A 26,310-nucleotide genomic window follows, 5' to 3' on the forward strand; every position below is an offset into this window, starting at 1 on the left:
TCAACCTGGAACAACTGCTATACAATGCTCAAATTCCACTGAACTTAAATTGTGTTCTCACTAGTAACCAGGGGTATCTGCTGGAGATGGTCAGAACAGTCAAGATGGCAGTCATAATGATGCAATGAAAGCTCTAACTGTTTTTTATGTGGTCCCAACTGAGCTTCAACTGCACCTTGTGGCCATCATCTCGACTTTTTTAACCATACCTTGCGGTGTCAACCATGAATTTGATACATTATATTGTTTCAGTACAATGGTATTTGTACAGTATCAAAGTTATTAACATTCTATTCTTTAGATAGCTTGGAAATAAAGAAAAAAAATATTCTATCAATGTTAATTACAATTTAGGATATAAATATTACAAGCATAAAATCATTTGACTTTTTCATACAAAATTGAGTATAATATTAGAAGAAACTGCTACAGATTATCTCACAGTGTTCATTATACAATGTAGGTTTCAGTCTTGAGCTGATCGCTTAGTACTGAAGTCTCTATTGTACAGTATAATTTTATATGTATAACATGTTAATAAAAGGAAAAAATAGATAAGGAGATCATATTTAGCAAAAATTAAATACCAAAAAATAGTTAAAAAGAAAGAAAAAGGAAGAAAAAGGAAAAAAGAAGTATTGGGTTTCTAACTCCCCCCTTTTTGTACATCTGCTAATTTGCCCTATTGTAGACATTTAAGGTCCATTAGAAGCCAGACTGTAAGTCCTTATATTTGCCATGCTCCATGATGTATTATATGTATGGGAAACATTCTTGCTTAAATTTGCACATATCCTGTCAGTTTTTCCATTGTTGCTTTGCTGCATATTCTCCAAGTTTAAGTTCCCAGCCAGATATTAATTTCAATGCCTTTTTCTTCAGCCGAATTGTGAAAATGGCTGACAAGATTGGATCACATATCTTGTGATCTTTAAAAAAACTGGCCTGCTGTCAGCCCCACTAGGTAGACCAGACCACAGCTCCACAGGAGGCTAAAACTACTTTTATTGAGATTGACTGTAATAATAGAACCTTGCAAGTCTGTGTTCTGCCTCCTCGTCCTCCTTCTAGTTCAGTGAATGAGGGAGGTGTCTGTCTTACAGTTTCATGGATTAGGGAGGGAGTTTCCAAAAGTTATCTGGATGTTCTGGACTTTAAAAAAATGCTTTAGCTCCTTTTACCTAGGGAACAGTACCTGCATATCTCTGTCAAGGTCATCTTCCTTAGTTTACACCTGCCCAAGAGAAGTCGGAGGTTAGAACCTTCTCCCGCATGCAAGTGTTTCATGAACAAGGAGGGGATATTGTCTTCTTGGCATAGGATGCTCATTATGTGATCCCACACTTGCAGCTTGAACTAGTAAGGACCTAGGAGTAAGTACTGCATTGTATATCAAGATAAATGATTGCTCTGGACACAGAGAGTCATCAGGCACAGATATTGGTAAACTGGGTGAAGTCACCGTATGTGGTAACCCCTGGCTGTTCTTGGCAGCTCTTGAAAAAAACTACAGTAAGTGTGATTGGAAGACCACTGGAAATCATAAGATATAGACTAGGCTGGGATGGTAAATAAATAATAAACAAATAATAACAAGTAAAAAGAGAGACAGTTGGTGTGATATAGTAAGTGGTAGTTAAGGTGTTGGACGAGGACTGGAGAGGCCCAGGTTCACGGCCATATTTAGCTATCGAAACCTGATGGGTGACTTTGGACCAGTCGTAGCCTCTCTCATCCCAACCCATCCCATAGGACTGTTGTTGGATATAATGCATGGAGATCCCATGTAAGCCACCTTGAGCCCTTGGAGAAAAGGGGGGAAATCTAACAAATAAATAATATAAAAATAAATCAAGTGAACATCCTGGAAGTGGAGCTATGCAAGGCACATACAAAAACAGATAAAGCTTTGATTGGACCATCGTGGCTGCCATCTTGACTTTTTTGTCCATACCTTGTGGACAGCTCTGCCTGGAAGAAAGCAACACCAAGCCACTGCCATTTTGCTGACAAGAAAGCAACCAGGACGTCTCCTCCACCAAGGGACCAGCTTAAGGGACATTTGACTTTCTCATCTAACAACACAGTTAATCAGTTTGTGTGCATCAGGAGTGGGCAATTTCCACAGAAGAAAGGATTGGGGGCCCAGCTGAGCTTCCCAACATTGGAAACAGGTGCAGGAGAATATCTAGAGATGCAGTGATGTTACTGGCATTTTTCAGCCTTCTGGTGGGAAGTTAAGGATGGGATGGAAGGGGGAAGGAGAACCCATTGGAAAGTACCCCACTCCCATTCCCAAAGCTGCCCTGAAATCCAAAAATCAGCCCCAAATTGCATCACATACATTTGGCCATTTGCTGTCAAATTCTGGCAGCAATCTAGGGGTAATGGGAAATGCAAATAGCCTGAGGGTTGCCCACTTCTGCTGTACATACACCCAAAGGGCAAAAGCAGCAGCCTGCGTACCATTCACGGGATTGGGCCCAACGCTTCCAGAGCTGTTCTGCTTGGCGTTCTCATGCAGCAGCTGGAACCAGTCCCGCAGTCGATCGCCCAGGTCCGCCAAGTCTTGTCCAGTGCAGGTTTCTGCAAATCAGTTGGTAGCATCTTAGGTGAGTGTCCCAGATGGGGAGACAGCAGGCAGGTAAGCACAACGTTTCTGCGCTGGTACACAAGTCCTTCTTAGGGTTTTCCCCCACAATCGCTCAAAGGATACCAAAATTTTGTTTTGTCCATGGCGAAAGTAAGCAACATGATATTTCATGCCCATTCAATAAATTCTCAGTGTCAGGGTAAGAGGAGGAGAATACAGAGAAGTAAATTCTCTAGGGCTGCAATGAAATCAATCAGCTAACATAGTGACTCACCTAAGACTTCTTTAATCTGATGATGGAAAATTGCAATAAACGTTCAACTTTACAAACTACATGAAGGTGAGGGGAAGGATTGTCTATTAAACCTGAATGTCTGTTAAATCTGAATCTATGTAATTTATGTCATCTGTGTCATTAGGTAATTATGCAAACTGATGTAAAAGATGTAAATTAGATCAATGGCCCAGTCTGTTCCAGAAACACTGGACCTTGACTGTTACTTGGCAGTAAAGTCCGAAGCTAACATTATGACTGCTGTATCTGAAATCTGTCGGAAAAGGGTCTATAAAACCAAGGATTTATTGTCATGCTAAGGGTTGACTCATTTTTATTTCATATATACCGTATATACTTGTGCATAAGCCCATCCTCAGATAACATGATCCTCCAATTTTTAACCAAAGTACCATGAAAAATGTGTTACCCATAAATAAGCCAGCCTGCATTTTTCATGGCATTTTGGTTTAGAATGTGAGGGTCTCCTTACCCATGGACAGGCTTATCTGTGAGTATATATGGGATATATGGGTACTTTTAAAAAGTATTAATATATATACTCACAGATAAGCCAAATCCTATTTTGGGGGTGTATTTTGGCACCTAAAATTCTTGGCTTATATATATATACAGTAGGTATGAGACTTTGTGTGTTATGACCAACAAATTCTTTTGTATGAACAGTTCAATGGATCTCCTGATTCTCATCTGTTTATCTTTTGTTGCCTGAACTAGAACTGAACTACAGATAGTATGAATCTTAAACTGAAAACTGAACCCCAAACTTAGTAGTTTGAATCTCTGTTTTAAAGTTTTCCCCCTGGTTATTCTCAGAGGCAGTTTACAACAAAATTACATGGTAAATTGTGGCCATGTCGCCAGCCAAATAATGTCGATCTTGCCCTCACAGAACCTGCTCTGTGTATTAGTGGAGGACTGATTTCATCTATTGTATGTTCAAGGACTGACTTCATCTATATTCAGAGGGTGGCACTGTCCAGATTACATGTATAGAGCAGAGGGTCATGTGGAGACAGAAAAGGTTAGCCATGCAGTGCAGTTCAATATCTAATTCACCGAGTGCACTGGCTCGTTCTGCGTGTCTACAGAGCCACAAGATGGAGAAAAGAAGAGGATACAATCATCCAAATTCTTAGTAGAACGATCTCTGACCTTGCTTGACATCTGTGGCTGCAGTCGGATTATGTTCACTTGTGCATGGGCACTGACCCTCACACTTCACTGTCAGCTGCTTGCTGGTCAGACAGGCCTGCTGTTCCAGTTTACACTGCAGAAGAGAAACAGAGAAGTCACACCAGCAAGAAGCACCTGGCCATCCAATGGGAATAACTTAAAGGTAGGGGACCTTGCTGGTGCTTCCTAAAGTCTGTCAGGATCACCTTAGCTTCAACTCACCTGGTCCTCCAGTACCCAGACCTGAATTCAACAGATTATAAACCTTGAGGTACTGTGTCATATCTAAATTCTAGAACAAGATAAAGATTTAATGCAACAGCTGGACATCCGTGCATAAACATGTAACAGATTATTTTTTCAATCATCCTAATTGCTAAATCTTTCCCCTCATTTCTTTGAGAATATAAACATACCTCTTGGATCCAAGCACTCTAATGTGTTTTAGATCAGACACAAGTGGACTATTCTGCTCTGTCTAAAGGTCTTTATGGGTGGTGGCAAAGCTTTTGTATATTCTACTGATGATGCCTAAAGAATGCACAAGTTATAGTATTGGCAACGAAGACCGGGCACAGTATAATAGTAAAACTAATTAGTATGCAAAATCTTAGTCTTTCTTCCAAATTTATTGCTCACTCCGGCCACATACCCTTTGCGCTTTGCGATATTTCACTTTTCTCTTTAAAAAGGTAGGTGACAATTACATTTAAAAGGTCTTTTAAAAACCTGCTTTTCCCCCAGGCTTACGGTGGGTGGCAAGTCTTTGATAGGATTCTGTAAATTGACTGGAATGGCCTTTTCTCTTCTAGCCATGCATCACCTCTTTTTTTTATTACTTTTTAGCTTTATTAATTTGACAAATAAATAAATAAACAAACCAACAAACATATGTTGAAAAATCATCTATAAATGCCAGGGGGGGGAAAAATCCTTCCAGTTACCTTTACAGGAAAGGGCCCACAGAGTTTGCTGTAGATTATATTTAAGGGTTTCTTTGACTGTCTTTCTGTATAAGGTGAGCAGACATCCTTAGCTTCATTTGCTTTGTACAATCAATATATCTGAATTTAAAGCAGCAGGACCTCATTGTAAAACCTTCCTTCATCAATTCTGAAATATATTCAATATTTCTGTGGCCATATCAGCAATGCCAAAGATCCACAAAGTCCTTGAGAACACGTCTTCTCAGCATTGGTTCATTCTGTCACGCATTCTGATTCACTGAGATTATCCTAACTTTAGTGTTCCTGGCATCATTATTTATTTATTTAGGTTTATATAGCCGCCTCAAAACGACTCTTGGTTTTTTGGCTTTGCAAATGAAGCAACAACTCATTTTGAAAAGAATGCCTTGTAGCTGTTTTTATATTCCTAATATGATTTTCCACAAATATTACAGTTTAAGCAAATGGTTCCTTTTCCCTACACCTGAATGGGGTCACCATTGGTGTGACAGTTTGGAGCTTTACAACTCACAACTATGTCTGAAAAAGATCTAGATTGTTAAAGAAATAGGAAAAGGCCCAATTACTCATAAAGATTTTTATAAATCAGTTCTGAACTGATTCTGTATATCTTGCAATTTTCTTTTGTTCTGTGTTAGCATTACTATTATTCTTACACATATTTATTTATTGCCCAGACTTAAACTCAAGGCTGTTTACCAGAACAGAACACAACATAAACATTCCTACAACACGCAACCCCCATTAAAATATATGAAATCCCACTCACTTAAACAGAAAAAAACAGATTAAAAATACACTAGAATGAAAACTGAAAATGTCACTATTTGTGCCCAGAAGCCTGCTGGAATAAAACTCTGTTAATGGTTTTACAAAAAACCAAGATGCTGAGTGCCAAATGAACTTCAGGGTAGCTCCACTGTTTGGGGGCTGCCAACTGAGGACTGCTTCCAAGCACACATCTGCTTAACCTGATGTGATGTGGGGACCCGCCCCCGCCAAAACTTATTGAGATGAGCAGATTTAAACTAAAGATATTTGGAAGCCAAACCGTATAGGGCTTTACAGGTTAAAAGCAGCCTTGGATTGGATCTGGTAACTTAATGATAAGGATTCTGCTCAGTTTGTGGGGAGGGGACCCCTCTCTTTGGTGGTTTGGGGAGTGACAGTGGCACTGCAAAAGGGACCAACATAAAACACTCCTCGCAAATGATAGTTCTCAAAATGGTCAATGAGGTGGAATATATAATGAGACACACCAACTTGAGATCAAGATGTAGCAAAAGTGCTCTGTCAGGCTGTCTTTCTGAAGAAATAAACGGCAGAGAGAGAAGTCCTTTCACTCAACAGGCAGGCTGTATGTGACCAAGATTATGCCAATTCCAAAGGAAAAAAAGGAAGCACCATTTCTGCTACCACCAACCTGAGAATCTCAGTCCTTACTTTTTAATTTTTGTAAAAACATATTTCTGTCCCTTATTGGTAGGGTGAACATAGGCTCACAAACTTGTGAGTGATGGCTTCCAAGATCTAAGAAGGAGTTGGGGGATGAAAGCGCTTGATGTTGAATAACTTTTTGCCTCCTGACTTGCAAAACATGAAGGGATTGTGCAAAATGCATACTGTTTGCAGAATCCAGCTTGGATCTTCACTGAAGGTTGGTCACCCATGTACAATTTTAATGCATGGCATACACGGTCCTGCTTACAACTCAGTCCCAAACACATTAAATGCCCTGCAAGGTCCTTGTGGCCAGTTTCTCAAATACTCTTGATCCAGTGCATTTTCCCTTGTTCCCAAGGTGGTACCTCTTCTTGGTATAGCAGTCAGATGGATACATCTAATGCTTTACTCTCTAGCAACGTATCAGAAGAGTAACACAGCTCTCCTCCAACAAGGTTTTCAGCAATATGGATCTCTCTTCACTCAGACTTTATAAATTCCAGAGGCAGATTGTACGGGAAGGATTAGTAGCAGGCTGGCTTTTTGATCCTGTTACAGCTTTATTATTTAAATTTCAAGCAACGAGGAACTCAAAGCAAAGACTAATGAATCTTCTTGGAGTTAATCTTCCCAAATGAAATTTCTTGCCATATCCTGTATTTGGGACTAATCACACTAAGGCTTCCTGCCATTCTTAGATGCATAATATATTACAGACCGACTGCTTCTTTCCTGCAAGCTATAAACATGTTTTCCAGTCATTGGTTGACCTGAGCACAAACATTTTAATAAATTATGATGCCCTGAGGAAAGGGTGTTAAAAATGACAAATCAATTACATTTATTATGATGGTAGACGGTTGCATAGGACAAAGCATTGCCTATATGGGACGTACCGGAAGAGAGGCCTTTGTTGGTAGCAGGGATTGGGTAGACAAGGTTTCTGACATGTTGCCAAGAAGTATATAGACCTTGTTTGCATGAAATGTACACATACTAAGGTGTTTTTAGCTCAGGAAAAAAGAACAAGAAAGGGAAATGATAGAAATAATATTAGACATAGTGTGAAGGAAGTGGGTATCTACTCTCCCTTGAAACATATATGAGAAGGTGAGCCCAAAAGTATCAGGATCCCTTGACTGGTTGAAAAAGATCGTCAGCCCCATAAAGAGTAACCCAATGGCTGCTTTGCCCAGTAGCCGGTTGTAAGGAGCCTGATTGCACTGGCATGGCCCAGCTTGATATGGGAGTTGTGTGAATCTGGGCCTTTGTTTGTAGTAGGAAGAATACACTAATTTGAGTCGAGTCAATCAGGGGAAGGTAATTCTTCACAAGAGTCTCCAAACTGATAGCAGGAGTTAAAAGCATAGCTGGAACAGGCCCCCTTACTCTATTAACCCAAAGGAAAAAAATAGGTCAGCACAGCACAGCACAGCACAGCACAGCACAGCACAACGAGGGTTACCCAAATAAGCTTTGATTCAGGAAGTCCCATTACCTAATATAAGGCTGATTGTCCTGAATATAATGTAAGGCATGCAAAACACATTTTTAGCATTCTAATTATACCCTTGCACCATCACTCAAGAGATTTCCTTTGCCTAAAAAAACTCTGACCATATTTTATTGCTATCCAACCATTTAAAAAGAATTAGCTTTACCCATGACATATTCCAGCTAAGCAAATCTATTTTTAATTGTGGCCACTGCCACCAAGTGATGATCTTTGCCATCCTGATGCCAACGTATGAACACAAACTCTTCCTTTTCTAATCAAGATCACTGACAGACATTTGGAATTTTCTCCTAGAAAGTTGTAGGCATCCAAAAGAGCTTACATCCCCTCCCCATTTTACATATTATTATATATGTATAATTCTTTACACTGCTTCTCTCTTACCAAAAGAACCACATTGTTATTATAAGCAAAAATACACTGGGTGTTATCTTAAGTGATTATCTTCAATATTAATGGGTATCATCATTTCTGATGTCTCTGTTAATATAAAAGTTTATATTCATTCATTTAGCAGTGATAAAGTGTAAAGTGCTTCACTGTTTGGAATGTGGAGCCCTCACAATTTTCATAGGAGATAGCTACTGTTCCCATTTTTCAGAGAGAAGCAAAAATTTTGAGAAACTCATCTTAATGTTCTCCCAGAAGATACCTTAGATAAAATGAATGATATTAAATCTCTGTCCTTGAAACAGAAAGATAGATAAAACATCCAAGCTCTGACCCTGAGAGGATGCAATCTAAGTAACTAGCAATTCTCTCTACATTTTTGGATTTCAACCAAATGGAGGACATCTATATTTCCCTTCTGCTGAAATGAATTTTTTATTCTTACAAAAACAGCAGTTATATTACTCTGCTTTAGCTCAGAAGGAAACATCAGATATCAGCTCTTTGAGCTTTCTTTCTCATCAGAGAGGACCTAACAAGTGATGTAACCAAACTTTTCACATGACCAAGAGTTTGTGAGCTACAAAGCAAGATGATTTATTACATTTATATATCACTTTTCCTCCTGGGACAACATTTTTACGCTTAAAGTAACTCTGTGAGCATGCTAGGTCATGAGAGAACATGTGATCCAATTTCAGACATGAGCATACAGGACAGGAACTGCCAGAGGAAACTGCAGATTAAACTCAACGGACCACTCTGAATGGAAGGGTTGTGGGAATGTGTTATCAGGATGTCAGTGCTCTAGTTATCTCATTTCTGTGCCCTCAAAATACAGCTTAGCCTGCAGAAATTAAGCAAGTTAAGCTTTCTTCCTCATATATTACTGCTGCTAAGAATTAGGAGTTCCTAGAGGTTTTTCTCCCCTATCAAAATCCATGCATCTAATGGCACATATGTAAATAGCATGCTGAAAGAAGCAATTTAATATCACTTCAGTGTAGCTTCAAAGAGAATGAGACAGTGCATAAAGCAATTCGTTGCATGGGCAGGCAATCTGCAACCTCCAGGTATTTTGGATAACCATTTCCCAAATCCTCTATCATGTTAGTCAAGACTGATGAGAGTTGAAATCCAAGCATCTAGAGGGCAGTGGGTTTTTTCTCCCTTTGGGTGTCTTCTCCAGCCAAACATACCTCATAGAGGTTGTTGTGAGGGCAGAGGGGATGGGCAAAGAATTGGAAAGATGTGGTAACAATAATACATGACTCTTATTTAAAAAGAAATGCTTCACCCATACATAGGCTTTACATACTTCTGTTCTAGAATGAAATTCTAACTGATGGGCCATTGCAACCAGCACCAACTACAGGCAATAGTTTAGATCCTCTCACAGATTCCCAGAAAAATGTCCAATCTGGTATAAAGTAGGCTGATGCACTGCAAGCCCAAAGCCTGTCTCCCCCTCTGCTCCCCATCCTTGCTTATTTTCAGTGTTAGATATTGTTTTCTTCCTCACCACAGAGCTGTAAGTATGGCCATCAGAGCCACAGACGGAGGCGAGCTGGGTCATGTGACAAGGTTTGCACAAGTTCTCCTTGTTTCCATGGAGCTTCACGGCAGGCTGTTTGATTCTGTGCCGGTGTGCCGGAGAGAGAGAAAAGAGAAAAAGCAGTGCACGTTAAAGCAGGGTAACCTCAAGTGCTCTTCTTCTTGGTGTTTTGGGAATGTGAAATGCCCCCAATTCAAGGCTAGAGGAGAAAGCTCCACAAAGGATCTTACTGCAATGTTAATACCCCTGAAGAGAAGTCACTAAGGGCTCCCCCAACCTGCTGCTCTCCAGAGGTGTTGTGAGTACAGGTTCACAAATTCCCAACCAGCATGGCTAATGGGGATTATGGAAGCTGTAATCCCGACACCTCCAAAAGACATCAGGTTAGCTAAAGTTGCCTTGTGGCCCTGAAGAGAACAGGCATAAATCAAGAGAAACGTTTCATAGCAGCAGTGAAAGGCAACGGTTCATCTCTAAGCTTTGAACTGCATGGTTTATTCATGGCAGAAGAGATGAGGCAGTCTTTAAGGGAGAAGGAAAAGGCACGTGAAAGATGAATTTTGTTGAATCAGCATGGACATCCATGTGAAGGATCGGAAGGAGGCCTCAGCCATGGGTAAAGGTGTGCAGCACACAACTCTCTTTCTCTCTTTTTGTTCTTAAATTTAAAAAGAAAAGAGGTTGGCATTCCTTTTATTTGTGCTGGCAATATCCTACTTCCTTCTTCAGTAAAAATGTACACGCTCCCAGATTCCAAGTCATTAAGAGCGATAGCACTAGATGCCAAACATCATTAACACGTCTACAAAATACAATGAATAACTTTGAACTTGCTAGATTAGTGTCTCCCAATCTTGGTTCCTCAGATGTTAGGCTTCAAAAGAGGTCTAAAAAGTACAACTTCCTAGCATCTCTTCTGAGTCATCCAAAGTGGATGGGATCTAAAACACCAGTCCTCTGATTTGGAGGGTGGAGGGAGGCTCTAAGAGGCATAAAACGTGGCCCTCAACATACTGTGCTAATTCTTGATCTGGCTGATGTTGTGCACGGCTGCCTGGGGATAATGAAACAGAAATCCAACATCATCTGTAAACCAGGATTTGGGAAAAGCTTGTGCCTAGACCAGTGGTCCTCAACCGTTTTGAATCCATAGCACAATATTTAATACAGCAGTAGTTCCGTGGCACACCAGAAAATTATTTGTATATATGTATTTTTAAGTGGGTAAGGCATGGTTCAAGGGAAAGTTATACATTTTTTAACATATCTGCACTGTACTGAATATACAGAATGTACATAATACAAATTTTAAAAAAAACACATAAGACAAACATCTTATGGCACATCAGAAACAAGCCCATGGTACACCTGGGTGCCACAGCATGCCAGTTGAGAACCACTGGCCTAGTCTGTTTGGCTATTGCTGCCCTGAATAATGATACCTTCTCCACCTTCTCTAAAGTAGCCCTAAGTCCAGCTGACCATAAAATACCTGGTTAAATCAACAAGTACAGTATCCGAATAGCCAGTTCACTCAGTCGGGGATGAATATGTAACTTAGCCAGTTCCTTACCGGTGCTCCAGCTTTTTCCGGCTGATGCACATGGCCCGCTGGTAGCCCTGGGCAATGCACACCTTATGCCGGCTGCATTTGATTTTCTGGCATGGATCTTTCGTGGTGTCCAGACCTGAAGAAAGAGGCAAAGGGAAGGTGTGTTATCATATAATACACTATCCAAAATATCACCCACCCTGCTGAATCTTTCCTGTAGCACCTTCACATAGACTGTCATCTAATATATGACAGAGCAATCCTGGTTACATATTCCAGTGCTGTTTTATGCATCAATCTCAGGATTGGAAGTCACTTTATGATTCAATTTAAAAAGAATCTGGTTGTCAAACTTGTTTTTTTTTTTCCTAATACCATGGCTGCCATTTATAATGTTTAAATGATGTGCCAACATTATTTATTTGAGCGTTGAATTTATATCCTGCTCCTATTTTGATATAAGCTAAAACACTGTAGAGGAAATTACATTCGTTCAATGTAGGAGATGCCAAGGGCTGGCCTTCACTGGCTGGATACACTTGTGAATATTTAGTCAACAGGTAAATCAGTGGAGCCACATCCATGTCCTTTAATCATTCAAGTCCAGAGGTTCCTTGGTTTTGCACAGAGCACATGTCTGGAAATGGTAATTTTACACCAGTGTTTTTTAAACTTGGCAACTTGAAGATGTATGGACTTCAACTTCCAGAAGTCCCCAGCCAAGTTGAATTTCTTACTTTGTGGTCAAAGCATCTGCTGAATCATAATATTGGAAAATCATGAATTCTGATGTGATTCCCACCAGAGTTAATGGAAGAGGATCTCTTCCATTAAGATGGTTTCCCATCTTCACTCATAACCCATATTATTGTTTAGATTTTTTTTTAAAAGGAACACTAACTATGGATACCAACCAAACCACCCCAGGACTGGTCATGCACATCTGAATTTGAATCAGTGACGTTCAGGCTCAAAATTTAAGCACTGTAATTAATCCTAGTGACTCAATCTAGAAAAATAGAAAATGATCCCCTATTTGCTCTGATCCAGCACGACTGATCTATTTATCGGAAGTCTCCCAAAGGCATGTTGCCACTGACTGAGGATACATATCTGCCACAGCATGTCAGTGCTTATCCATAACATTGCATTGTACTGACAGCATGAGTCTCTTGAGGTGAACCAAAATGCGCATCCCAGTTTAGGCCCTCCAGTTACATATCACTAATTGCCTGCAATAATTGCTAATTTGGACCGCAAACAATGCTCGGGTGTAGCCTTAGACCTCTCAGTTTCAATGGGCAAAATAAAAGAATCTGTGAGTCTGCAGCCAGCAAATATCACAGGGAGGGAAAGACTGTTAGGCAGATGCTCTTGCACAATTTTCTGAAGGTCAAAAAGAATTAGGATTCCAGGAAAGTCAAGATGTGCTTTAAATTGAACTGAACTGATTTCATAAGCTAAGAGATATGAGAGGATTCATGATTGAGTGCTTCCTCTTTATTTTTTTTCCCCAGGAAGTTTCTTTCTAAAAATGTTGACATCTCATGTATGAAGTCTGCCAAAGCCAGTAATTGCTGAGCCTACACATTCTCACTGCTTGGATATATGACATGGCCTTGTACTAAGTCAAACCACTGATCTGTCTAGCTCAGTAAGGTCTTTCTACAGTAGCTTTCCCCGACCCAAAGGATTTCTGGATGGAATACAACTCCCATCATCCCCAGCACCGTAGTCAATTAGGTATCTAGGAATTTGGTTAGCTAGTTAACTAAGGCTATTGCAGTTATACAATGTTGGACTTGATGGATTCCACCTTTATTGGGAATTTTAAGAACTGCTTAGAAACAGTGAATTATTCTTCTGGTTCTGCCTTGCAGAAACACCCAGCAATCCAAGAGCTAACAGATGATGAAGCTATCATCCACAACATCTGGAAGGCACCAGAAGCTAAGGAGCCATCTTTCTCCTTTTCTTCAGACTTATCTTAAAGATCAACGTTTTCAGAAAGGCTTCTTTTTTTGTTGTTGTTGTTATACATTACCTATTAAAAATTACTGAAATGTTTATACAGTCTTTCAAATTACAGGAGAAAAACTGTATCAGCAAGATATTAAATTTCAGCTGTGCTGATAAACTTTATGAAAGCTCCATCTGCCCACAGTTATCCAGACCTTGATAGTTTGTCTTGACTACTACAGTGTGTTTTACATGAGACTATCCCTGAAAAGCAGTCGGAAGCTTCAGCTGGTATAAGAAGTAGCATCTTAACTGCTAACAGGGACACGGCATTGTGACTACATCACTCCCAATATTTAAAATAGTTTGTCCATCGTTTTCCAAGTTCAGCTCAAAGTTTAATTCAGTTTTACATATAAGGCCCTGAACAACTTTAAGCTTGGCTATCTAAGGAATTCTTTGTCTAGTTATCAAAGGTAGTTCAGAAATACTTGAAAGAAAAAATACAAACAAATGAATAAATGTAGCAGGGTCCTCTGCTCTTGCTCCCTTCTAAACAGCGAAACAGTAAAACTGAACCTTATTTGACTGAAATGTATATGAACAGTAGAACTGTTGCACATATACACAGAGCCAACACTGTACGAAGTAGTTATTTATACTACACTAAATATTCATTTTTTTAAAAAATGAAATAATACATTTTTTAATCAAAAACCTAAACAGAAGAATGGCCAGATGGGTATCCATGGCAATTCCAAAATGGCATTGTGTCTCCCAAGAATACTATCCTACAAACCAGTTGTATCTTTAAGGAAGTCATCCAACGTAATCAATTTATATTACATTATCTCCTTTGTTTTCCATTTTTTCCATAAAATGTAATCTTATCCTGTTTTTCTTTTTTATAATGTGGGCATTTACTCAAACTCAATTCTTTACTTCTGCTGAACAAACTTCTCATTTCCTATACGTACACCCACTCGATATTTTTGGATCAACTGATTATGAAATCACAACTCTGAGATACTAGCAATTAAATGACAGCAAGAAAGGAAGCCAAGCAAATTACAACATGTGTAAAAATGTAAACTCCACAGATAGAAAAATGGTTTGCTTCCACCATTCACATAAACCACAGTCCAGTTCCCACAGCCACTAGCCCTGTCAAACCTATCAGTAGGGATAGTCCATGATCACAGTAAATATTTTCAGAATTCAAAGTTCATACACCTGTTTTCCATAAGCAAAGCACCAAGCATCATTTGAGCCCCGGTACCAGAACAGCACTGGCAAAGTTACACTGCATCAGTAAAGCTTTCCCATTGGTCTGGTAGACAGCAGTAGGCTTGGCTGAGCCTTTGTAGTCAATCAGGGCTTAGGAGGTGTGTTCTGTTTTGCTGGGCCTTGACATAGTTCTTCTTGACATAGAGAGACTTGCTTTTTCAGTTCTTCTTTCTCTTCACCTCTTGCCTTTGGAGGGCTAGGTTAATTGAAGGGATTTAGGTGGTCCCCCAACATGACTGACTGGTTTAATTGGTTTAACCTTATGCTTGACTGCATTTGTTTGGGACTAAATTTAACCTCCTGGGAATTAACCCATTAGGTCAACATGACTCCTTTTCAATACAGTAAACCTTCAATGGACGTTGGTTTCGCAGACTTCTGATTTAATAGACAAAACCCACTGGATCCAAGTTTAATAGACAAAACCCACTGTCCAAATTTCAGGCAATGATGGATTTTGCCCAAACAACTAAGTTATTTATTTGGTTAAATTGTCTGAAGAATGTTCGTCTTCCCTTCAATATTGATATTCACTGCTACCAATAAAGTAAGTTTCGTCATGAACAAATTTGTCTTTGGGCTTGAAAATCTTTTTATTTATTTATTTTTATTTTTTTGCCATTTAGTAGCTATTCAGCTTTACTAACCACCCATGCCACCCATAAACTAGATCAATGGCTTACTGCAGCCCCACTACATTTAGCAAAGAAAGACAAACAGTTCAATCGTACAATAGTTTATCAGGGAATAATCTGCATTCAAGAAAATAAGGCTTACTTTTGAATAGACATGTATAGGATTGCACTGCAATTGATTAAATACCTGGAACACAATCCAAAATGCACTCAAAAAATTACTGGCTATGGACATGAACAACCACATCTACTGAATTCCAGGGCAAGAAGACAAACAATCCAATAACCTGTGCTCAAGTCGCAATTCAATTATTTTAAGGATACTTAATAGCAGGCAATTTGTCTGTGAATGGAAGTCACAACAGTTTGAACTTTATGGAGTTCAAAATGCAATCATGCTGTTATGCACAAAGGATTTTTTTTAGAATTGTTTATAGCAAACCCTAAGTACACATATCAAATAGAGTATTAGAGGACAATACAATCTAAATTAACACAAGAAAAATTGCAAGCCTATATGTACTGTATTAATATATGATATTCAACAAGGATCTGCCAAGAGAATTAGAAACAGAAATAGAACACAGACATATTACTAAAAAATATAAAATCACAAAGGAAGCCATTCAACAGAGATGGGTTTTAACTATGAAGAGAAAGAATTGGAATCCATTCGTGACTCCTGGCACTGGTTCCTTGATATGTCCTAACATTTGAATTGGCCTCCTTTCCAAAAGAAAAACACCAGAGTTTAAAGATAAAAAGGAAGATAATAACCTTCATCCACAAGGAAAGTTGCAATTTGTAAACTGCACCCATAGCTCATAAAACCGAAGAGGGCAGAACATTTTTCTTTACATTTTTCTGTATGATCATCCTGGCATGCAGCTATTTTCAAATGTTTACAGAATGGATAAAAAGCAAATGAGATGAACCATCTCAGTTCAATTTCCTCTCATTTTCAGTGATTTGCAGAAAAACTTTTCTTTCCAAGCTATGTCAGCCATTCCTTTCTCAGAGGCAACAACACTGTAAAAGAGAAGCACTTTAAAAAGGGAAAATTACCTTCATCTATAGGTTGATTATCTTCCCAGCTCTTGATGTAGTCATCCTATTAGAGAGAAGAAAAAAAGAACAAATTAACTATTTAGACCATAGAAAATGTTAGCGATAAAAAAATCTTGATATTCAGAATGCCAGGTAAATCAAAAGTCTTTCTCAATCTTGAGCTTAGCATTATAGGACTGGAATTTGGGGAACCTCTAGTTTTAACATATCAAAAGGGCACCAAGTTGGGATAGTTGGCACTAGAAGTAATATTAATACAGAGGGTGCAACATCTGATACTTCCTTGATGGACCTAATTCCAGAAACTGAAACATGACATGATCTGCCTACAATTTCTGTTGGGCTGACTTTTGTTGCATGAGAAAGCCAAAGGATGGGATCACCCATTGACTACAAAAAGCTGCACAAAGAAAAGGAAATCAACACAATCTAACCCAGGGAATTTGCCCATGTTCAATTAAAATGCTTAAGCTGGGAGTTGCAGAACACCAGGCCATATCCTCATTCCTCTTATTATTTTTAATGAGAGTTTCCAAAAGTGGTAAGGAACAAACAAGGTAACAGTCCACTGAAAATCAATGCAACATTTTCTGGTTTAAAAGTCTTACGCAATTAAATATAAACACGCTCACTCAACCAGAAGAACAAAATAAAAACGGTTTAATGATAAAACCCTCAGGGTACAAGATTGCCATTCTGTTTCATCAGAACGTCGGCAATCTTTTTTTTATTTAAAACAATGGCAGCCTTCCATTTGCTGAAGCTTAGAAATGATTGACACGAGCCCTTCTGAACATGACCATATTTTTTCTCCTCAAGTTCCACATGATACAGTGGCCTTCTGAAAATATCGTATGTAGCAAAAATCCACATTTCCCAACTTGATTTCTAGAATATGGAAACTGGTAACCTTGCCACGGGGGTTAACAGTTTTACTAGTCCAGTGGTAAAAGGAGAATCTTGTCAGTAAGCAAGGGACAGCCAAACACATGCAAATATTTTTGCAGAAATACTGTACTTGCTGAATATTTGGCAAGGGATCTGCGCAACCTTGAAGAACAACCCTCAGTCTACAAGATCTTTTGATTTACATTTAACATACTGATGGCATTGTCAACCAGCATGTATTTTGAGAGTTAGGACAGACATTACAGCCAAAAAAAAAAAAAATGCTGATGCAAACCATCTATTTCAATGAGGGACTTGCAACGAGAAACCTGGAACCAGAAAACGATCACGGAAACATGCAGTTGTCTGAAACAAAAAAGCTGCACTTGTCTTATGCGATTTCCTACAGAACATGTCATACTACTCACACTTGTTTGCTTTTGTAACTAGATGTGATGATGTCTACGCTGGTTTTCATGCAGTCGTAAAGATTATGATGGAACACAAAGGAAACTTTGATTTGTAACACAGGCTTTCTTCATGATAACACAGAGATGGCATTCAGAATCAAGCACCATTTTCCTTCAAGTGATGTGGTGGGAAAAGGAGGTGGGTGGACTTGAGGATAAAAGGAGATATTTTGACTTCAGACAGCAGCCTCTTTAAGGGGAGATGACAAGGTGTTGTATATCCCTTTCCATTTCTCCTGCCAATCTTTACAATTAGAGGCCGGGTTGGAGAAAGAAGCCTTTTGTTCCAATCCAAACAGCTTTTGGGAAGTGTCAAAATTGCTGGTTCTCAAAAGGATTGGACAGAAAGCAAATGCGAGGCTTGACTCACATCTGTGAATTGGCTGCGGAGATGATTTGGAGACAGTGCCTAAATCTTTTTCTCTCTGCATTTGATCTGAATTTATAGGCAATCCACCACAGGCAGGAAGATCTGGCCAATTTTTCATGGGCCATGTTCCACCACTCGGAATGCCCTTTAAAAGAAACCCAATTCAAAGCACTGTGCTAGAGGAAACAAAGGAAGATGGTACAGGACTGAGGAAATGAAAAGCAGATTTTTTTGTTTTAATCTGTACTAACCTCCACCTCCTGGAAAATCCAGACCGCAGCAGAAGGGCAGCAGAAAGAGAGAGAAAAAGAGAAGTAAAAAAAAAAAAAACCCTCTTTGTGCACGAAAAAGCAAGTATATAGTAGAATGCAGGCAAGGTAACCAATTTTTTTTTCTATTGCATAACTTTCTGATAACATTAGAATTCATTGTCCATAAATGATGCTTTTATTAACCATTCCGCTATGGGCATTTTATATGGCCACCCAGTTATGAATTTGAGATGGGCGGCCATATAAATTGAAATAAAAAATGTTTGTTTTGCTTTGTTTTTCCAGTTGAAATGCAGTAAGCCATTTGTAACAACAGCAGTGGGTTCTTGGATCTGAAAGGAAAATTAATCAAAACAAGGGCCGTTAATTCAGGACATTTACTAAGCAGCAACGTCTTCCTCCAGAGGTTTTCTCCTGCCTTTGGGGCATGAAGTATGGAGTCTCAGCGGGCTCTTCTGGAGTTGCACAACATATTTCATATTCTGACAGTCCCAGCAATGCGTACACTTGTTTATTTCTCCCTTTGCCTCTGCAAATAAAACTAAACCAAGGACACAGTTAAGTCTATTTGTTGGCAGTACTCATTATAGTACAAGCTTGTTGTATTGTATGAGGAAAACAGACATGGAATTGTAATGTATGGATTCCATAATCTCTGGACAAATTTTACCTATATAAATAGATTATGTACAGGGATGTATGATCCATCCAATTTTCCCCCCAGTAAACTTATCAGCTGTCCATATCCAGTTCTTATAAATAACAAGGAAAAGATAATGGAGATATATTTTTATGGGTATTATTCCCCTCTACCCACTCCAGCCACACTCCATCCTTTGTCCTTCCATAGAAATTAATATCTACAATGTAATTAGAAGAACTGGTCAGTTGGAGAATAGCTATTAGGCTACAGCATGAGCACCAGTTGTTGGGGAAACCAGGTGAAAGGGCACAGTGATGCTCTGTCCAGTTAGTGAGCATTTCATGAGCATCCCATTGCCACCCTGGAAACAAAATGCAGGGCTGGGCAAGCCTTTGGGATTTATTAGCACTTATCAGAGAAAGTCTCCATTTTTTCCTACCAGTTTAATAAAAGAGATTTTGCTTTAAAAATATTTCAGAGGAGAAGGGAACTTTGGAGGATTTCTCATGGTCTTCTTATACGTGTTTAGGCCAAGGGGTGTGTGAGAATATTCATTCTTTCAGGGTATAATAATTTCTCCAGTCATTTGCAGCCTCCTTGACTTCCCACAGTTCCGTGAAATCCCAAGGAAAGAACTTATGAAGGATCTATACCCATTGTAGCTTGTTAGTAGTGGGACCACTGTCAGTGCTACGAGGATCCTGCCTGTTCTATCAGCAGCCACTCAGGTGGAAAGCCTATCTTTCTGCAAAATGAAGTTGTCTATGGTTTACAAAAACATCACTCTAGATTAGAGGCTAATGACCTCATCAGGTCATCTAGTCCAGCCACAACTAGCTGCTATACTCAAGAACCAATTTTTTTTTTTTTTTTTTAAATCCAGCTAGGAAAGGGTTCTGCTTTCTTCTAAGGAAGTTGGTCCTAAGGACTGTTTTCCTAAGATGGCTTCAGAACTTCAGGAGAGCAGCATCTCCTAATGATAGAAATGTATAAAATAGGCCCTTATAAGGTAAAGCACCATGCAGAGTTACCACCTCACCCAAATGCTTTTCATGGAGTTGGCCCACCATCTCTGTGAAAGCCCTCAAGAGAAAATTCAGACATACAGATAAGCCAATTGCAACCAAATAAAACTGCCCAATTGTGAGATCAGCCAAGTTGTCTTAAAGGAAATATAAGGGCCTACTTCATTATTACATGGACATCAAATCAACAATAGCCATTCTCCAGGTATCCTTGCACCATTCCAGAAAGGCTCATACCTTTCTCAGTATGTGTCAGGGCTGTATTTTCAGCCACCAACCATTCAACAGAGTCATCATTGCCTCTTTCATTTCCACTCTGGGAGGGACCGTCTAGCAAAGCCATTTATCTCCCTGACTACACCTCGTAGTAGCTCTTCACCCACTGTTTTTCTTTTAAAATGCCAGGGCTGTAACTCCAACCTCTCCCCCCTCTGCCATAGCTCCCAGCCCAGCTGGAATTCCCAAACTCTGAGACAAGAGATCCTTGCAGCTGAAGAAGCCAGGCTACAACACAGCTCAAACTTAAATGCATCAGGAGTCCCCATATGCCGTCCTAGCTTTTTCTGGGGCTGCCAATTCCAAGGCCGGAGAACAAACCACATTTATTCTCTCTTGCATGGCATGCTCAAGCCTTTTAGCCTGCGGCACCACCACTGGGTGCATTTTCAATAACACAACCCAAAGTGAGCATACAAAGCATGACCATGTTTTTTTCTCTCTCCATCCCCTCTCAGCCCAACAGGAAACTGCGCATTGTCAGAGCTGGCGCGCTGCCATTCTGCTGCAGCTCTGCCAAGTGAACAAATGAAGCTTCACATTGGGGATGGTGGTGGTGGTGCTGAAATATGGAGCCACCTGCCATTTGGGTACTGTCTTCAAAACCAGGGATCAAAATACCCTTAGAAAAAAAGTAGCATTACAGACAAATTTAAGGTGATTAGAGGGATGTCCAGATCCATCCATGTCTCTGCTGTTCTTGGGCAATCTTGATTCTCCCTTCCTTAGTCTTTCTCTCTAGAACAGTGTTCCTCAACCTTTGCAACTTTAAGATATGTGGACTTAAACTCCCAGAATTCCCCAGCCAGCATGGCTGGCTGGGTATTTCTGGGAGTTTAAGTCCACATATCTTAAAGCTGCGAAGGTTGAGGAACACTGCTCTAGAATATCACTGTTGACATAATATTGCATATACACTGATTGTCCCAATTCCTGCTTAAAGAATGCAGATAAAATAAATAAAACTCAGAATTTTTAATCAAGTTCCCTGGGGCAGACACTGAGTATCAAGAAGCTATGGAAAAAGAGGAATCCAAGAGGTAAGTGTCGGCAAAACTACATATTTGCTTTGCTGTCTTTACAGACTCTCCCCCTCTCCATCAGTGGACGTAATGCCCCATATAAGAGATGCTATCCTAATCCTATTTTTTTATATACAAAAAAAAAGGACTAAGAGAAAGGTAGAACAGTCCTAGTGATGGGAACTGTGAACTGAATTCCACAGAGCACATTATCCAACATTACAATAGGAACTCAAGAATGGGAGTCATGTTGGGCCATTTTAAACAGAAGCATTTTATGACCGTTTAGGGAAGTGCAAATTCTGTATGTTGAAAGAAACATGGACTGCAGATTAGAGGGAGGAAACCTGGTTCAGAAGGGCAGGCGCAGTGGCAGTACCATAAAGAGTTTTGCCATTCACTTCTAGGCTATGCAGGAGATCCATCTTCTGGGAGGCAACTTTATGTAGAAACATCTCTATATTCATAGAACCTCTCTGCATACCAACTCCATACCCAAAGGCATGGTGACAAGAGGTGGGCAGTTCCTTAATCCCTCCTCAACGTCAGGTTATTCAGTGTTAGTGTGGGTTGTCTGAAGCCCTCTCCTTCTCCAAGATGCACGATCCAGTGAAAGTTAAAGAAACCGGCAAGACAAATCTAACTGCCATTAAACTGAGCTGCTGTTAAGGAGATGAATTCACAAATTTACTCCTCAATCCATGACTGCAGCTTGGGATAACCTGAAGGTCTGAAACAGTCATGACAAATGACTGCTCTTATATTCACCATGTCCAAAGCCACCAGGTGGCGAGATGGAAGCTTACCTTCCATTGGGGGCTTAGATAGAAATGTTATGAATTATGAAGAGAATCACAAGACTCCTTAAAACATGTTTGTTCCAGGTTAGGTAAAGAGATCTGGTTTCTCCAGAAGACTTAAAAACTGGTTGAATCTCAGATAACATGAGTGTAAATAAGATTATTGCAAGTCTCTGAGCTGCATTATTTTTAGTGGGAAATGAATTTAGTTGTGCAAGTTACAGAATTTGCAAGTAAAAGGGAACCTTGTCTTAGTATGAACCAGGAATGAAACACCAAGGATACAGTGCTATTGGATTTGGACTGTGGACTTGACCAAGATTTCATCGAGAGACTGGAGCCAGTCACTCTCTCTGTAAGATCTGAAACTGATGAGGCAGGAGCTGATGTTCTCAGGCCAGACACAACTGCCTTGTAAATATGGAACTGAAGTTCCAACTCTCAAGGCTCAAAGCACTGCTGTGTCCTGCAGTAGGCCCATCTTCTGTATATGTATGTTTTCTTTCTTGTCTGCAATAGAGCAACTAATCTAGTTATGTTGAGTCTGTGAAACTTCTGTTGTTAATTTGTTATAAATGAGGGGCTGAGTTTCCGGAGAGTAGAAATGTATTACCATTGTCTGGTGTTAGGTCTGGCACTTTCCCAGCCCAGCCCATCTCACAAGGTTAATGTTATGAAGACTGCCATGCAAACTGCCCTGAACTCTCAGATTAAAAAGAGGATATAAATAGAAAGTGATAAAAAATACCCAAGATCAACACTCTCACCAGGCTTTAGAGGCCATAGTTTCTAAAACTGAGAAAGATAATCCAGATGTGGCCAGTGAGCAATATGTAATTAAAAAGGCTATCTATATATGTGAAACAGGTATTTCTACAAGGAATTCTATTAAGTTCTAAACTAAGCTCGAAACAGGGAAAGGGGATTATCTTTATAGTGTTTAATTTCATTAATTATCTATTAATTAATTAATTAATCTCTGCTAACTTGCATGGGGACCTCAGCTGGTAGCCTGAGGATGAGCTCTCTGCCTTTTTAGTTTGCATTGTAGTTTTAACTTTTTAGCTTCATTTTAACCTTTTGTAGTTTTTTAACCTACTGTATATATTTTTTCTAGGATTTTCTAGTTTTTTATCTGTAATGCTGCCTAGAGTCACTTGTGTAGTGAGATGGGCGGTGTATATAAACTTGATAGATAGATAGATAGATAGATAGATAGATAGATAGATAGATAGATAGATAGATAGATAGATAGACAGACAGACAGACAGACAGACAGACAGACAGACAGACAGACTTTCCAGTCAGCACTTTTTACTTCTGCCATCTTCTTTCTGGAGTGAGACAGCAGGTCACCTGAGATGGCAACTCCCTTAGGAAGTCAAACTTTAGAGGGAGAGTCTTCCTGCATTTCACAGTCCTGAAGAGAAGTCTCCCTGCTGAGCAACAGACTTTACAAAGAGCATGTGGGGAGCCCAAATGATTGTACATGCCCTGTCAGCCTTCTGTAACATAACCACATCAAGCAACTCAACTTTAAAAACAGACCTCCCTCTTCAAAGTCTCCCTCAAGACTTGGCTAAGAATCAACTCTGTGTGTAATGGCAGAACTGTTCTGCTGAAGCAACCATGGTATTCTGAAAATGGCACCTCAGCTGTGGTAGCACTTCCTCTCACCTATAAGATCCAATCAAACAAGCATGTTTCTCTGACTAGCTGGTGGCAGCCAATCACATGAAGCAGAGCCAAAAAAACTCATAAGACACATCCCGCCTATTCTTTCTTTAAGGTGAACTTTGCATGTGGTCTTCTACTTCCACAGTAATCTGATGTACATCTCAATGTTAATAGCATGAAATGCACCCCCAAGAAGCTCAAGGTTCAAATCTCAACCCAGCTATGAGTGCATAGATACTTTTATACTGCTTCAGTCAGGCCAATCTAAGCAGCTTACAAGCATAATAAGACATACACAGCAAGAAATAACAATGCAATCTATTTAAAAAAAACCTTTAGCATGAATTTCAATTCATTCATACATATATAAAAATAGGGCCATATACTTTTTAAGTATCAAGTTCACACAGCCCTACTTTGCATATGTCTGCTTAAATAAATTTGGTTTTTAGCAGCTTTTTAAATGTTAATAATGCAGCCTTTATTCATCAGGGTAGCTGGTTCAATAGGAGAAGAGCTCTGGCAGAGAACATTCATCTCCAGGTCCTCTCTTACTTTCTATCATAAAAGATGGGACTCGGAACAAATGCCCTCTACCTGCATGCCTCAGGCAGACAGTTTCTACTTGAAGTAAGTGGTCTTGTACATATCCAGTCCTAAGCCATGTAGCAGTTATAGTTTCAACACCTCTAGATGATACCAGGTTAGGGAAGGATGCCTATGATGAGCTTCAGCACAACTCCATCACTTCATCTGCAAGAGGAGGGCAAATTTGGGGACCAGGTCATACTAAAAAAACAGCCAGTTGATTTCTTCTTTCATGCAAAGGCAGCTGATTCAAATAAAAGGCAATTAACCAATGCCCAGGGAGAAAATGTGTCATCCCAAGGAGCAAGAAGGGGAGCTGCTCAGAAATTGGCTATCAAAGGCCTTATTATAGAAAGTATAAGGGAAGAGAGGAAGGATGAATGGTGAGAGATTACAAGATCTCTGAGTAAGCATATTGCCACTTACTGGATTGTTTAGCTGTCATGCCATCAATCACATCAATACTTATCACTGTTCTATCAGACAGCAGGGTAGAAGATTGGTTCATGAGCGATGACTCTTCCATAGGATGGTTTTTCAAAGACAGGATTTTTCACACAGGAAGAAAATAAACAGCAATATGAGAAGTCTGGGAAGCATCCCCTGTCTTGGGCTGGTCATTCATTAATGGCTACTTGAAATGATAATTGGTAACTTCCTTCAACCCTCTGGGAGGGAGCCTCAAAAAAATCCACTGTTCAGCATGACATTAACTCATAGGCATCAGGACTTGGTTATAAAGGAGTGTGAGAATGAAACTTTGCAAGGTTGATAATTCTTGTAGCTTCTTCCATTCCAATTTTCAAATCTTTCCCCTCCCCACTCTCTCTCACACACACTCATTACAGTTCACTAATGCTACATCATTTTCCAACATGATGTCCTCCAGATATTTTGACTTCATAGCTTCCAGTCAACCTGGGAACTAAAGTTCATCCTCGGAATTGAAGTACAAATATCAACTGAGGAAATGAGGTAAACATATACCTTGTAGTTAAGATTAAACAGAATTCCTGCAAACCATGATTTATTTATAAATACTCCTGAAGGATTTCCTCTTAGTGGAAAAGAAGGGTTATGGAGACCAGCACTCAAGGGTTAAGTCAGAAAGTTCTCAAACATTCAAGTGAGAAAAGCCAATTTTCTTACATACATGTCTGCAGAAGAACCAGATAAAACAAGGATGTGCACCTTCTGGGAAACCAAAGGTCCACTTCCCTTTTGAGTTGTGTTTTCAAGTATTTGAAGGATACTTGAAGATGGGGCAAAATTGTCCAAAGCTGTTCCGGAAAACAGCACAAGAAGCAATGGTTTAACTTACATGAATTGTCCAGTAATTAAGCAGACTGCCTTGGGAGGTTGTGGACTCTCTGCCTGAAGTTTGAGGATGATCACCCATCAGGGGTGCTTCAGTAGTGGACTTCTGCACATGACTAGATGATCTATAAGGTTCCATCCAACCCTTACAGTCTGTGATTCTATGAAATCCTAAATCTGATTTCATGTATATGTCAATGTAATTCAAATTAAACATACTTTGGCTCCTCTCCAGTCATGTCTGATAGTTTCCTCCTTCTGCCACATTAACAATCTGCATTTGGCACCTCCTCTTCACAATTCTGGACCTCGCACTGAAGACTTCTTTATATGAGAAGAGGGAATAAATGGATGGTTTAAATTACACCTAATATTCAAATAATATTCAAAATCTTCAGCTCTTAAGAGTTCAACATATCACTATGGAGCTGTCCAGCACAACAGCTCCTGAAGTACATTTCAAGAGCAGGAGATGCTGCTGCTCTTGTTCCTTTTGCAGCTGTAGTTGAGTCTGTTTATTCTTGC

The 26,310-nt window shown here is 39.6% G+C and overlaps 1 protein-coding gene across 1 annotated transcript in view; it reads right to left on the reverse strand.

Annotated features, from left to right (window-relative positions):
• Window positions 1-26,310, reverse strand: part of SPOCK2 (SPARC (osteonectin), cwcv and kazal like domains proteoglycan 2) — an 80,601-nt gene that overhangs the window by 15,736 nt on the left and 38,555 nt on the right. Inside the window, exons 2-6 of the mRNA XM_088144377.1 lie at window positions 16,435-16,480; window positions 11,510-11,624; window positions 9,904-10,018; window positions 4,044-4,158; window positions 2,467-2,586 (exon numbers count right to left, since the gene is read on the reverse strand). Of these exons, the coding sequence (XP_088000503.1) occupies window positions 2,467-2,586; window positions 4,044-4,158; window positions 9,904-10,018; window positions 11,510-11,624; window positions 16,435-16,480 (511 nt within the window). The remainder of the gene's footprint in view (window positions 1-2,466; window positions 2,587-4,043; window positions 4,159-9,903; window positions 10,019-11,509; window positions 11,625-16,434; window positions 16,481-26,310) is intronic.

Source organism: Python bivittatus, unplaced genomic scaffold (assembly GCF_059951505.1).
Source record: "Python bivittatus isolate LINGU-HERP-01145 unplaced genomic scaffold, Pbiv_v1 ctg000400_np1212, whole genome shotgun sequence".
Lineage (NCBI taxonomy): Eukaryota > Metazoa > Chordata > Lepidosauria > Squamata > Pythonidae > Python > Python bivittatus.